General features: G+C 30.7%; 1 protein-coding gene across 1 annotated transcript in view; it reads right to left on the bottom strand.

Moving 5' to 3' along the window:
* The window catches only part of tho2 (THO complex subunit 2-like protein), a 220185-nt gene that overhangs the window by 122732 nt on the left and 81711 nt on the right, over positions 1 to 15742 (bottom strand). Inside the window, exons 30-31 of the mRNA XM_067264536.1 lie at positions 14450 to 14565; positions 7932 to 8010 (exon numbers count right to left, since the gene is read on the bottom strand). Of these exons, the coding sequence (XP_067120637.1) occupies positions 7932 to 8010; positions 14450 to 14565 (195 nt within the window). The remainder of the gene's footprint in view (positions 1 to 7931; positions 8011 to 14449; positions 14566 to 15742) is intronic.

The following is a 15742-nucleotide window of genomic DNA, read 5'->3' as shown; positions in this document are numbered from 1 at the left end:
GGGATTACGTAGTACGTGTGTTAATCATAAGGAAGAAATGAACCTATCCAGTGCATAGCAGGTTTTGCTAGAAAACAGCGTTTAAAGGGAGGAGCATGGAGCCTGCGCAATACAAATATCCAGCTTTTGCACATAATAATATTCAGAAAAGAAATTCAAATCGAATGTTTATTCGAACGTTAACGGCCTATACGACAAAGCCTGAAGAAGAACCCAGGAGGGGCTGTGAAAACGTTTGCAATTCTAAAAAGAGATCGACTCCGGTTAAAAGGTTAGAAGAATTTATTTAAAATAAGTCATTAATTAAAACTTAGCAAGTGACTAATTATTAAGATATTTCTTTTTAGAGAATGAGAATTACACAATCTTTCTAAAGAGCAAGAATCCTTAAACACACAAAAATGTAACAATCTCTACAATTTCATAGATTTATCTTGTTTATTGCTGCATACTCTTTCTGATTGAAGCATGAATTTTGGTACAATTGCATTAAAATATTGACTTGCAATCGTCTACACTATTTTTTTAACACATGAATAAGGTAGCAATTCTCCACTGATTTTTCACAAAATTATCATTGCTCAAATTTGGAAATTCAGAAAAAACTTTTAATGCATCTTCTCTACATATGCCAAATTTCGAGATCATAGATTGTTTAGTTAAAAAATATTTTTTCTTTATGAAACAATTTTATTAACTAGGCTACCAAAGAAATCCTCACAAACTTTGCACTCATGAGGGCTACTGTCTGACAACATGATGGAAAGAAACAAACATTACTGCACATGGACAAAAAAAAATCAAGTTCATTAGGAGTATAAGTTAGTTTGTTTACATCCCTAAAGAAATTTGCAAATAAAAATAACAATTTACTTTTTAGAATCTATATCTAATCAAATTATAAAAATTATAAAAACATAATTTCTCAGTGGTATGCATTTCTTCCACATTCCTCCACCAGCACAGAAATAGACAATTCCTAGAAAGGTGCCAAGTTTTTCTTTGCTATCATAGTAAGACAGTAATGTGAAACAAGTTCAGCTGAAAATAAATGGTGAGTGGGCTGAAGTGTTTCTCAGAAGAACCAGCAAATGATTTATCTGTATTACAGAGACAAGCATTCAAGGTCATAGTAAATTTCAGAACACCATGTCATTACATCATGTATACCTGACAAATATCTATGATGTCATGACAGAATCAGATCAGAAAATTGTCACCTTACATATGCAATTGTGTGACAATACTGAAAAATTGTACGGAATCACATGCATAAGATGATGATTTTCCACGGTGTTTTTTTTTTTTGAGGGCCTGTGATAAGCTGAAAAAATTTTTCAACCAAAATTTTTACACATATGGATAGCATGTAGAATAGGAATATCATGAAAGCACAACTAACTAAATCAATTTAAGAAAAAATGCAGAAAACTGAATTATTCCACATAATTGCAGGCTAAGGCATATAAAACTGTAATGGGAATTAATATCATTTATTAGTCATTCAATTTATACAAAAATGTTTAGGTTTGATACAGTTTAAAAGCAGTAATACTATTATATTCAAATCATATGATTAGTGATACTTTTTTAATATTTAAATCATCCTATTGTAAATCTGAATTTATATTCGATTTGTTTAAGTGTAAATATTGAAAACAGAATAAAATTATTTTTTTAATATGTTGCAAAGCAATCATCTAATTTTAAACCAAAAATATTTCTTATAAGAAATTTTAAGTTTGAATTCCTAAACAAAATGAAGACTTATTAATTATAAAATAAGTCAATTTACTCACAATTATTAAGAATCATGTGCTAGTATCACAAACAATTTTAATAATGACTACACATTTATTATTCTACTATATTAAATGTATGAAAGAGATGTTAATAATTATTACGAATTAACATTCACCAACTATTTCAGAGTTTTATCCAAGATTTTTAAAATTTAAACTGGGATCCAGCAACCACTGAAATTCATGAGCCAAGTTGAACACAAGTCTCAAATGGGAAATCAGTCTTTGTACCCTGAACACTGGTAGTTCGGTTGTGGGTTCATGCCTTGCTTGAACGGACTGGCCATGTGGAGTTTTCTGGGTTTTTTCCATGTCAGTAATGCCTAAATAGGGGCCAGTTTCCATATCTTAACAAACATCTCAACATCTCAAATGGGAAAAAGTAAGCTGAAAATATTTATCTAAACCATAAAGGAAACCAAAGACTAGGAATTGAATATTTTCTGATAAAGAGAATTGTGGGAGTTCCAATGCCACATTGTATCAACATATATGATTCAATATCCAATAAAAAAAAAATCATATATTTTGTATTACAAAAACACCAAATGGCTATTAATTAAAATAAATATAAATATTTAAGAAATTTAAGTGCATATTTTTCTCATACAGAAATTTTATAAAAAATTTTATAAATATAATTATACAATTAACATGTTTCCACAAGCAGAATAAAACCAAAAAAATAATCAGTAGGATGTACTTGAATATGATTCACATACAAGTACTAGGTAGTACTTGCATGTGAATCACATACTGTCAGTTGCTAACCACCAATTTAAACTATAAAGAAAATCTGGAAGCAGATTTTAATTTTTTCATTTTCTTTCATCAACATGTCATCAATTAATTATTTTTAATTTATAAATTTGATAGCTCTGCAATATGATCATATCTGAAGGAATAGTTTAATTACTTATTTCTTTACTGTGCTATTGTTAAAAGAAAACATTTTTCTCATAAATGAAAACAGATTTTTATCTCAATTTTAGACTACAAATAAAGTAATTTTTTACTCAACTTATAAAAAAATCTAGTTAATTATAATTATTATTTTATAGCTCTCCAATTTAATTAAAATAGTGTAATTAATTATAAGTTAAAAATTAATTCATGTAAACTAAATAAAAAATATAATGAAGATTACAATAATCCCAATTAATTGTATATGAATTTCCAATGCAAAGTGAAAGTAACATTATTTCAACTCAAAAATTTTTCCCTGAAAGGTGGCTGGCACAACTCTCCTGCTAGCAGGAAAGTATGATGTACACAGGGGCAAACACTACTAATTTGGCGTGGAGAGTATATATTTTAAATTAAATAAATTAAAAGTATAAATAAAATTTGCAGCTGGGCATTGTGATAATGTCACAATAAATAATTGCTCTCATTTATATATAGAGTAGAACCTCGATTATCCTGATTTTCGATTATCCGGATTGTTCAAAATAAACAAAAATTTTACAAATTTGCTGATTTGCACTTGGCAATTGTGACACTGTTTATGTATGTGATGGAAGGCATAACTTTTTTTGTCCCAACAACGTCTCATCCAGCACAGTGGTCCTAAACTTTTTAATACATTTTGCGTCGTAATAAAAATATAACTTAACATACATATTTATAAATAATTTACATTCATCAAATAACATCATTTCTATGGCCGAGGGCAGTGTAATGCATGGCCACGTGGGCCACCGCCTATGGCCTTGCGCTTTGAAGGTTTATGCATTATTTAAAAGCCGTGAATGCGATGAAAAAATTTTACTCGTCATAAAACAAAAAATAGTTTGCATTTTTATGAATAAAAATTAGACAGTTTCAACTGCTTTTTATTTTATAAAATTCGTCTTCTTGTGCCACCAGAGGGCCTTTAAACAATAGGCAGTGTTAGTGCTGGTCAGTAGTCCAAATTCAAAATGAACGTTTGTCTCTTGAAAATTTGATCACAATTTAAATACAGTACAGTATTATTTTTCAATTATCCGGATTTTTCCTTATCAGGACTACCTTCATCCCCAATTAGTCCGGATAATCGAGGTTCTACTGTACACACACACACACACACACACGTGCATGTTTGAGAAGATTGCAACACCATGAAGGAATCATCAGAAATGAATGAAATTTATTCCATGTGTAACCTGTAGTGATACAAAGAAACAGTTAAATTTATAGGGCAATCAAACAATATTACATGCCAAAAATCAGTATTTGCTGAAGCCACCATGTACTGCAATAAGAGTTTCTACATGTCATAGCATCAAATGAAACAGGATTTGAATGTCTACCTGAGGAATAGCATTCCAGACTGCTTCTATCCAAATCCAAAGTTTATCATATTGGCTGTGGGACAAGCTCCACCAGCAAGTTTCTGACCCACAAAATCCCAGACATGTTCAATAGGTGACATGTCTAGTGAATAGGCAGGCCAAGGAAGAAGTGGTATCTGCTGTGCTGAGAAGTCTGGAACATTCATAGCAACATGTAGATAAGCACTGTCCTGTTGAAATACAGAAGGATTGCATTGAAGGAAGGGTACAACTTTGGACTTCGCAATTTCCCTGATGCAACAATTGCTGTGAGTACCCACATTTCTGAGAAGCTGAGATTGTCCACGATATCCAATAGTGCCCCAGACCATCACACCTTTCCCCATTATGATGCTGGATAATACACTGTGGAAGATGGTGTCATCTCTACAGAGTCTAATGCATGTTCGGCCATCGATATACTCTAAATTGAAGAGAGATTCATTGGAAAAGATGATTAGTTGCCAATTGGCACACCAGTGGCTATGTTGATGAGCTCATTGTAGCCACAAGCATTGATGATTTTGTGCCAGAAGAATTCTGTGCAAAGGAATGCTTGCACATAATCCATGTCACAGCAGATGTCAGCAAACTGTGGACACAGACAATGGCACATCTATAGTAGTTGCAAAATTACAGCTTGTATGGGAGCATTACACCCCCACACAAGCTGTAATTTTGCAATAAGAAAATCCTCCTTAATGCAGGCCGATCAATTGCCTCCATTCAAACTCTAACATGCTCATATGGCACCCTTTGTCATCAACGAGGCATAGTAACTTCTCTCAAAATGTTTATCACTGACAGACAATGATACACTACTTCCAACTTTGCTCTACTGCCCTCTATTTATAGGACTAACACAACCATTTACAGGGCACTTCTCAGTCCAAACATCTGCTATCATTCTGATATTCTAATCCTTTGCATGTCATACCATGCTTTTCATTTCCTGCAAGTTTTAGTTTATTTACATAATTCCTTCATGTCATGATGTTGCAATTTTTACAAACGTGAGTGTGTATGTACTGTACTGTACATGTATATATGTATATATAATCTCTGATGTTTCTTTAAATGTAACAAATTGGAGTGTCTTCCTCTGTACAGTTCATTATACTTTTCTGCTAGCAATAGAACCATGCCAGTCATCTATCTAACTCCTTTCAGGGGAAAATTTTTCAATTAAAATATAGTTAATCGAGGCCTCGTGCCCCTAGGCTTTCCACATCTGGTCTCAACTTTCATCTATCTAAGGGGCCATCCATAAATTACGTAAGGTATTTTGGGGTGGGTGGGGGTCAAGGATTTCTTACTCAGGGTTAGGGGGTAATAGATCTCGTCTTACGTAATATATTGTTTTTATTTTTTGATCTCATTGAGTGGTGGAGTTTTGAATTTGGCTTTAATTTGGCGGTTTCTATTAAGATTACTCATTGTACTGACGCCATCAGATGCGACGTGATAGAATAATAACGCTAGCAGACTCACTCTCTACACATTTTTTATGATAGGAGAAAGGCCGTGTAGGGGTTTCTCACTGTTTTTTTTTTTTTTTTTTTTTTTTTTTTTTTTTTTTTTTGAATAAGTGCACCACTCATATGGGTATATAACACTAAGAATACATAAACCAAAATATATGATACAAAGTAAACATAAAATTATTATTCAATTTTTAGTGAAAACTAAAATGTAAAACTAGAAATTATAAATTATAAATAATCTTATATTCCATATTTTTTTAACATAATTGTAAAAAGTATCAAACAGTGGCTTCTGAACAAGCTTATCGAGTGGATATGGCCACCTGAAACCAAGCATAAAGATTTCTAATTTCAGAATAAGTCTATCTTGATCGTAAATTGGACAATGATAGATCATATGGTTGACGGTGTATAAGTTTTCTATAGAGCAAAAGCAAGAGGCAGTTTCTGCCCGGTTATACATGCTCAGTAAGCAGTTGAGCAGTAGCAAACGTTAAATCTCTAAGTGGTGATAAGAACCTGCATTCAACAATAGGAAAATAATCTTCTTATTCTACCAGTTTTACTGCTCAACTATTATTGATTCCACTTTTGCATAGCGTTGTCATAAATATAATTTTTAAGGCTGCTGCGTGAGAGAGGGTTGTGAGTGTTGTCCAAGTCAGTGTCCTTTGCAGCTGACTTAGCCTCAAAGTCAGCTTTTTTATTTCCTAGGATGCCAGCATGGCCACAAACAAACATAAAAGTTATCTTATTTACAAGGTTTTTAATATGTTGCTGGATATATGTGATTTTATTGCTATTGAAATTGGTATTTATTAGAAATTTTAGGACAGACTAAGAATCACTGTAAATGTTGATAGACAGAGTAGGTTGATAGACAGATGTTGGTAGTGAAGTGGCTCACCAAACAGCTTGGTAGACAGCATCTTCTTCAGCTTGATATGTGGGGGTATCTATACCTTCTAACATATTTTGGGCAAAATATGTCAGTTTGGAGGAAGATACAGATACTTGAGCAGACATGAAGGGGGCTTTTGGACCCATCTGTATAGATATTAATGTCTGCATGGTTATCCATGGAGGAATGTACCCTGGGGATAACCTTGTTTACAGGGAGATGATCAGAGATAGGGTAATTGCAATATGATAGCATTTGCAACAGCCATAGATAGGAATAGAGATTGTTGTTGAGCTTTAATGTTTGTAGTTCTGATGTAGTAGTTCAGAACCTTTTCTACAATACATAGTGGCAAAGGAAGAAGCTCTGCTAGAATCAGAGAGGCATTAGTAGAAACAGTTCTGCAGCACTTTGAAATTCTAATGGCAAACTGTCTTTGAAGAGAGAGTAATTTACTTGCTACTGAATTTTTACTAGTTACATGACCCCAGCTAGAGGCCACATAAAGTAGCATTGGTTGTATTGCCCCATTATATATAGTTTTATGAGCTTTATAATTTAGTTCCCCAGTGCACCTAGCACATTTTAGCAGCATGTTGTTTATTTTCTTGGCCTTAGCCAAGATGTAACCAATATGGCAAAATACTGTGGTTTCTATTTTCTCTTGTTTTATTTTGTATGAAGTTTCTGTTTACATGTGTTCTAGCTGGTCGATCTGTCAAAGGGTTTGCATCCTTTTGTGAAAATTAAAATTAATATAAAAAGAATATTATGATGTTGATTAATGATAATAATAAAAAGATTTTTAATAATTAAAAAATAAAGTTCTAAAAATAAATTGTTCATTCGAATTCATTAAATTTTTATATTTTTAAATTTGTTAACATAGCCTTTTATAAATAATAGTACATATTAATTAACTAATTAATAATTATATATTTTGGACCTAAAGTTTTTAGGGTTTCATTAAAAAATTTATTTTCATTAAAATCTTTCTATAAAATCATGTCTAAATATTACATAAGATAGGGAAGGGGGGATCAAACAAAATATTACGGTTTCTTACAAAGGGGTGGGTGGGGGTCTAGAATGGCCAAAATCGCCCTTATGTAATTTATGGACAGCTCCTAACACTGTTCTAGATTAAGGAAGGACAGAAATACAGACAGACTGGTGGACAACAGTGTAAATTTATAGGTCTACAATTTTTTTCAAATTGCAGCCCAATAAATTCCTATTCTATGTATTTTGCCCAGTAATTCTAGCAAAACATGTATGTAGTAAATATAGCTAAGGCATCTAGGCACTAAAAGTCACATAAAAATCATGCAAGTTATAACCTGAGTTATGTGAGTGAATTTTAGTGCCTAAATGTCCTAGCTCTAGTAATAAAACAAAATGTAAAATGTTAATAGTGAAAATGACTTACCAGTTCCTTTGTTTCTTTTAAATGAAACTCGTGTTCAGGAATTAGATTCTGTTTCTTTGCTTTAAGCTGTCCTGAATATCTGTAGGAAATAATATTTTGCAAAAATCAGTTTATTCAAATGCTCTTAATTAACAAACAGAAAGCAAACACATTTTATTCAATCTGCATTTATAAAGAAAATGAAATGCAATATTTAAATTGAAATTTTGGCATTTGGAAATTAAAGAGAGTAACAAGAATTATTACTAATGACAGTCTGAGGAAAATTATCTTGCCATCAAATTCATTTCAGCAAAAATCAGCAAATTGTATATTTATTCATTTTCTTTTGTTTTTTGGAGATATTAATTTAAACATGCAAAGTAATTCCTATTGATTATCCTTACTTATAATCTTAATCTTACTAATTCTTGATATTTAAACAATACTGAAACAAAGGTCAAGATCGATATCCAGTTTTCAAAATTCAGTTTTACTTTGCTTTACTGGAGAGTTCAAAACAAAAATATAAACATTAAACAAAGTTCTGAATATTTTTAAGCCTTCCAGATCATCATCAAAAATTTACAACAAAAGAAAGATTCTGATTTAGCATTTGTTTGAAATTTTTAAAATTTAAACTTGAAAGTTTTGTTCTTCTAACTGCTGATTTCAAATATTTCTTTTGTTAACCTATCCCATGTTGAAATTTTTCTTCATTGCATGTGGCCACCATGTTGAATTTTTGTTAATATTAAGCCTAACATAAATTTCTTTTAAAATTAATAATTGTGGCTACTGTGTCATTAAAAATTATTTTTTAATTTTGCACAAACAAAATAAATATATTGAAAAATATAAAAACAAAAAATATTATATTTCAAAAGTTCATTTTAATATAAAAATTATGATGGATAGCAACATCAAGTATCAAAAACGTTCTGATACAGAAACGAGCATATTTGGGGTCAAAATGTTAGGTCAAATGAGGTCAACACGAAAATACTTGGAAACAACATGGGACAGGTTAATGTATAACTCGAATGATGAGCCAAAAGGCTTAAGATACTCAGGACTTATATAGTTTTGAGCTCTTCAATAGAGAAGAATGTAAACTAAATACAAAAACATCTTTATTGAACATACATATATATATTTAATTATCTAACTGTCCAATTACCTAATTTGATTCATTCTTAAAATTTTATCTTTTTATTATGAATTCATAAATTAACAAAATATAGATTAATCATTTTTATTATTAAGTGTTTAACAACATCAATTTGTAACCACACTTACACAATTTTATAACTTTTTATTTTCTTTGTCTATTATAAAAGTTAACACAAAACTAAAAAAATCTTATCTTGCTAAACTGCATTTCAGAATTTTTAAAATTATAATCCTACTTCAGTTAGCATTCTTTTTTTTTATGTGTTTTAAACTAACTGAAGAGAAGTTATAAATTTAAAAACCAAAATGCATTTTAACAAAATAAGATTTTTTAAATTGTGTATTAACTTTTATAATAGAAAATGAAAATAAAAACTTGTAAATTCACATACGTTTGGTTAAAGATCAATGTGATAAACCCTTAACCCTTTCCAGGAGGTAAGCTACCAATTGGTGTACATCATGTGACTTTTTCGTTAATTGGTAATGCGAAATACACCGTTCGGTGTAAATTAAAATATTAATCAAAAAATTCAATTAATTTGCATTATATTCGAGTTTTCTAGCGATATTAGCTTTGATTCACTCTTATGTAGGTCTATTGACTTTGTTTAAGCCAATAAGTGTTTTGTTACCACCTCTGGGCCATAAATATTTTGGTAAATACATCCCCCTACCATTCTACAGTAAATCTTCGCAGTTAACTATAAAGTTGACTGAAAACAATCAAGGGGAAACGCCTTCTAAGGTTTTATTCTGTCTTTGTTGACATTACTTTAACTAATCACAGACTTGTGAAAGGAAAAAATTGCCACAAAAAGCCCACCTCTAGCCTTCGAAGTAAAATGTAAAAACAATCGCAATAAATTCACTTTTTAAATTGTTTTTTAGCTCTAATTTAATGTACTTAGGCATTAAATTACCTAATCGACAATATTTAGGTGAGTAAATATGTTTCTAAACTATCTAGCAATAAATAATCCTGGGAAACTCCACCTTCCTATAGTAAATCTATGGAAGATGTTCGTGCTGTTAATTTGCTTTAAAATTTTTGTTTCCACCCCTGTTATGCTCTAATTGGTAATTTATATTATGACTGCCTCAACTTCGATGAATAAGAGTTTTTCAGAACATCTGATATCATTTTTCAGAATGATAAATTTTAACGTGTCGCTTTACGATAACAATCAACTCATCTCCCTGCTAAATAATTAGACACATACAGTAGAGAACCGAAAATCGGAATCAATTGGGGACTGGGGTTGTTCAGATTAGTGATTTGTTCCGATTACCGATTATGTACGAATAAATATATTAACCTGTCCGATGTTCAAACTTTTCTCCGTTGCGTGTCGCTTCGTGTTGAATTTTTGTCGATTTTAAGCCTAACGAAAATTTTTAATAATAATAATCGAGGCTATCGTATCGTTAAAAATTATTTCTTTATTTTGTACAAACAAAATAAATATATTGAAGAATATAAAAACATGAAAATTATACTTTAGAAGTAAATTTAGTATCAAAAACATTCGATTCAGCACGACACAGTCCGTCTGAAAATCGTTCCGATTACCAGGGTTCCAATTAACGAGTCTCTACTGTAGTGTAAATAATGGCAATAACTTCTCCCCCGCTCTAGCTAGAGAAATGGGATTTGTTTTGTTTAAAAGAAGACAGATGTGTCTACCTAACAAATGTACAAAGTTCAGTGATTCTCTGTAAATTAATTTTTTTTCTTTTGATTGTAAACTTCAAATTTAAATATTATTTTAAATTTGTATAAAACTAAAAATTAAACAATAGTAAACTGTAATATGTTTTTAATCAAACACAAAAAACAGGTTGAATATAGCATGATATTGAAGCAAAATATTGCAATTTAAAAAATTACCCAAAAGTTGCAAAAATGCACCACATAACGAATTCCACCTGATTACTTAATGTTAAAGATTTTCCGAATGGAAAGGGTTAATTTTAAAAAATGTTAATCTATATTTTATTAACTTATAATATTGTTAATTTAATTACTTGTTTTAGTTTATCACAGTACATTTAAAATGTTTCATATATAAAATTAATTACAATAATGATAAACCAACATTTTGTTTTACTTGCAATTTAAACACTATCTAATAACATTTAATATTAGAACAAAATTTCTACCAAAAAGAAAATTTAGCCAAGCAATTTTATCTCCATAAAATCCAAAATAATTAAGCAATAGCTTTGTTAAACAAAAGTATTATTACTTCATACACAAACACTGTTTTTTAAGATTACACTAATTGTTAAAAATAAAAAATTTTCAGTCTCAGATTCAAGAGGCATCCTCAGTACACAAGTATAAAATAGCCTAAACTAAGGCTAAAAATGTTTCATACAGGCTCTGGCATGGAAATGGGCAATTATATGAGGGTAGGTTTTTTTCAACCTCCGATGGTCCATAAAACAAGACAAGTGTAAATTACAAAATGAATTTATTACCAAAAGTTAAGTACAAACATGGTTTCTTTTCGACATAATCACTGTGAGGATTGAGGCATTTGTCATATCTGTGGACAAGCTTTTCCAACCCTTTATTATAGAATGTTGCTGCCAATGACTTGAGATGGGCCCTAACGTTGTTTTGAAGATCATCATTAATCTCAAATCTCTGCCCTCCTAGCCATGTTTTCAGTTCAGGAAAGAGGTTGAAGTCTTCACACATTAAAAAGTTCCAAGCTGGGTGGAAGTCTGAAAGGCAGAAGTCTTCACCACCTTTAAACACCCAGCGTATATCCCCGATTTAGTGCCGAGTGACTTCCACCTGTTTCATGAACAGAAAAAGTGGCTAGGAGGGCAGAGATTCAAGACTAATGACAATCTTCAAAACAACATTAGGGCTCATCTCAATTCACTGGCAGCAACATTCTATGAAGAGGGGATTGCAAAGCTCGTCCACAGATATGGCAAATGCCTCAATCTTCGTAGTAATTATGTTGAAAAGTAACCATGTTTGTACCTAACTTTTGGTAATAAATTCATTTTGTTTTTTACACTTGTCTTTGTTTTATGGACCATCGGAGGTTGAAAAAAACAGCCTACATAAATAGACAATAAATATTTAAAAATTAATAACTAAGAAATTTTCATGTAGAAGATCTCAAACAACATAGTTTACCATTTATGTTTTGAAGGTGACTTCATGCCAGTGACCTTAATTGATGCACAGACACTCTTTGCATCTTTAAAGTATGTCATGCATAAAGTGGTGCAATATGTTCTCAGGTATGTTATTAATTGCATGACAAATTTTTGCCTTAAGAGTTCCAACATCTTTTGGACAAAGAGTGTAGTATATGAATATTGTCCACAAAATAATTAAACTCTTGAGGCAAAAATCTGTATGCAATTAATAACACTTGAGAACATATTGTACCACTCTATGCATGACATACTTCAAAGATGCAGATTGTCTGCGCATCAATTAAGGTCACTGACATGAAGTCACCTTCAAAACATAAATGGTAAACTATGTTGTTTGAGATCTTGCATGTGAAAATTTCTTAATAAATATTCAAAAGTTAATAATTACCTACAGTGTTACCTCATACTGTGAATGACTTAACTTTGAACATTCCAGAGTTCAAACACTAAATTTGAAAAAAATTATACCTGGAGTTAAAGTGAAAAAATAAAGTGAAAATAAGTGAAAAAAATATGATTGCAGCATAAATGCCATCTGTTGTACAGCACATCCAAGTCATCTCTCACTCTCAGTGTAAAAGCATTTCTTGCATTACGTTCATGTGTTCCCAGTGCTTTTTTGCTTCATTTTTGGTGTGTTTGGTTATATATATGTATATAATCCCTGCCTATTAACCATGGCATCCAAGTAGACTGCAAAAGCAACAAAATTTAAGAGGAAAGCTGTAGTATCAATGATTGGAGTGAAAAAGAAACTTATTGCAAAGCATGAAAGTGGTACATATGGAGGATCTTCAGGCCATGTTTAAGATGCTGAAGTCAATAGTGCACCATTATTAAGAACCCCAAGTGATAAAATCAGCAAAGGTGAGCTAAAGGTGTGACAACATTGACCTCCAAATCACACATTATTGAGATGGAAAAATTCCTCCTACAGAGGATAAATAAGAAACAATTAGCTGGTGATATCATCTCCAAGAGCATTATTAGTGAGAAAGCCAAGTAAAAGCTGTATAGTGACCTTAAAAACTGGGACATCACTATTCCTCACTAAAGCATAGTAAATACAATTTTCATTTTGTTATACAGTTTTACATATTTTATTTATTGTTTTCATTACTGAGGACATTTAACTGTGTTATTTTTTATCTTAAATTATGTATATTTTCTGTTTAAGTTTATCAAAATGGGTATTGTTTACAGTCTGAGAACCTATTAATTTACTTTCCTTGAGGACTTACTTCTAATGGGGAAAACATTCAAACTTCAAACAATTCAGAGTTCAAACAGCCTCCTGAAAACAAATTCAAAGTACGAGGTATCACTATATTTATAAATTCTCATTTTATTGCTAGACCTTGTATTAAACAATTTTTGGTAATCTTAATTGAGCAGCTTTTGTCCATTGAACACTTACAGCCTGCAGAATAATGTATAATCATATAATCAGGTTTATCATAACTTTTTTATTATAAACCTATTCCTCTCTGTATTGCCCAATGTAGTATAGAGTATAAACCTATATATTAATATATTCATATGCTTTTTCTTTTCAACTAATTTCACTGTCTTTTTTCAATCAACTGTTTGATCACTATCAACTTGTTGACAAGCCAGTTATAAATCATAAAAGAAAATTTGACCCTATACATCCACCTTCAATTTTATTTGGGACAACATTTAAAAGGTTGTCCACCTCTGTACTAATATATTTGAATCCTTCAAAAAATAGCTTGACTTTTCTGAATGAATGTATTTTTGGTTTTTTTAAAAAAAAGTCATTTTCAAGTTTCTATTGTAATATTTGAAAAAATACAGCATGTTATTTCAAAATTCTATAAAACAATGTTTCCAATATATTGTCATTACTGTTGATCCTTCTAACAAGACAATATTGATGATACTTAAACTGAGTATAAAATATATGCCAATTTCACAGAGTACTTTGTACTTTTACTTTAATCACTCTAGCATCTTCAGAATGATTACATAATGGAATTCAATTTAAGTACAGTCAATACCATCTTATTAAGATGTTAAAATTTTCAATAAGCTAAGTGTGAAGTCCTTCTCTAATTCTGATTTTTGACCCAGTAAAAATTTCTGTTTTTTACTTTTGTTATTTACTTTTAAAATGTATAATTAATGTATAAAGAAAATTTTAATAAATTAAATCTTACCCTGTTGCTATAGCATAGAGATCAGGTCTCTTTTCTTTCTGCTCCACACGAATTTTATCAATTCGACGTTCTAATGCTTGGCCGAGGTTTGTGATGACGGGAAAATATGGTAAAATCTGAAAAAGTCATATAATAACAAACAAACTTTACCAAATAAAATATTATAGTGTTAATGAAGTAAATACAATTTATACAATAGACATTGCTTATTGTAATCATTTTGAGGCCAGTCTAAACTAACAAAATAAAAGAAATAAGACTACAATTAAACAAAAATTCTGATTTTGATTACTCTAACATTAAAAGGATGTGATAAAACAATTTAAAATGTATAACAAAGACTTATTAATTATAATTATTATTATTTAACAAATAATCCATCCAGTACTATTTGTATTCTACCAACTTCAACAACTAGTGTAATGCCAGAAATTTAAGTTATTGTATTGTGAGAAAACAGTAATTAAAACAATTATTTTTTAAAAAGTTTGCCGGGACATATTTACTTTTAACAGAAAAATTATATATCTTGAGACTATACACACAGGATAAGTCAATTTCTTTCAGTCCTTTCTCACCCTGTTGAGGTAATAACAATTCCATGGCGGAGTCAACCTTTTATTGTAGGCTACTCATTCACCATACAATGCAAATAAAGTTAAAATAGTCCTCTAGCAATGGCACAAAGGTAAAATTAATAAATACATTTTTTTTAAAAATTGCTGGGATTTTAACTGCTATCCAATGCACTGGCATACTAATACTACTACTAATACTACTACAATACTAATGAGTTTATAACAGAACCATCTGACCGCCAGTCGTCACTATAACCAATGTATTTTTACTCAAGGTTAAATTTTCCTGGCTTTGTAAGAACTTGTTTTACATCCTAGTGGAGGCCTCTCACAAACATCTGCAAAATTCGGGGTAGTTGTAGGGGGTCATGAAGTAGTTTGATGGCTGGCGCTTGTAGTGTTTTTTTTAATAAAAAACTATTTTACATTTGATAGTTTTTTTAATAGTAAATAGTTAAGAAAAAAAGAAGAAACATATTGAAGACTAGTTTAATTCTTTTATTTCATTAAAATAAGTAATATTGCAAAAGAAAATATAGGAAATATGTAATTTGACATCCCTCATTTATTTATTTATTGCCTTACACATTCTCTAACCTGCAACTGTCTTGACATGTGCTTTAAAAACATGTGATTAGATAGACAGATGTAATTACAGCAGATTGTGAAATAATTAGGGCTTCATCTTAGGGCCTTTCTCTCTCTAGACCATCTG

The sequence above is a fragment of the Centruroides vittatus genome, unplaced genomic scaffold (genome assembly GCF_030686945.1).
Source record: "Centruroides vittatus isolate TY-2023 unplaced genomic scaffold, ASM3068694v2 contig_19, whole genome shotgun sequence".
Lineage (NCBI taxonomy): Eukaryota > Metazoa > Arthropoda > Arachnida > Scorpiones > Buthidae > Centruroides > Centruroides vittatus.
The sequence above is the reverse complement of the archived record's forward strand: the minus strand, read 5'-3'. Positions and strand labels throughout refer to the sequence as shown.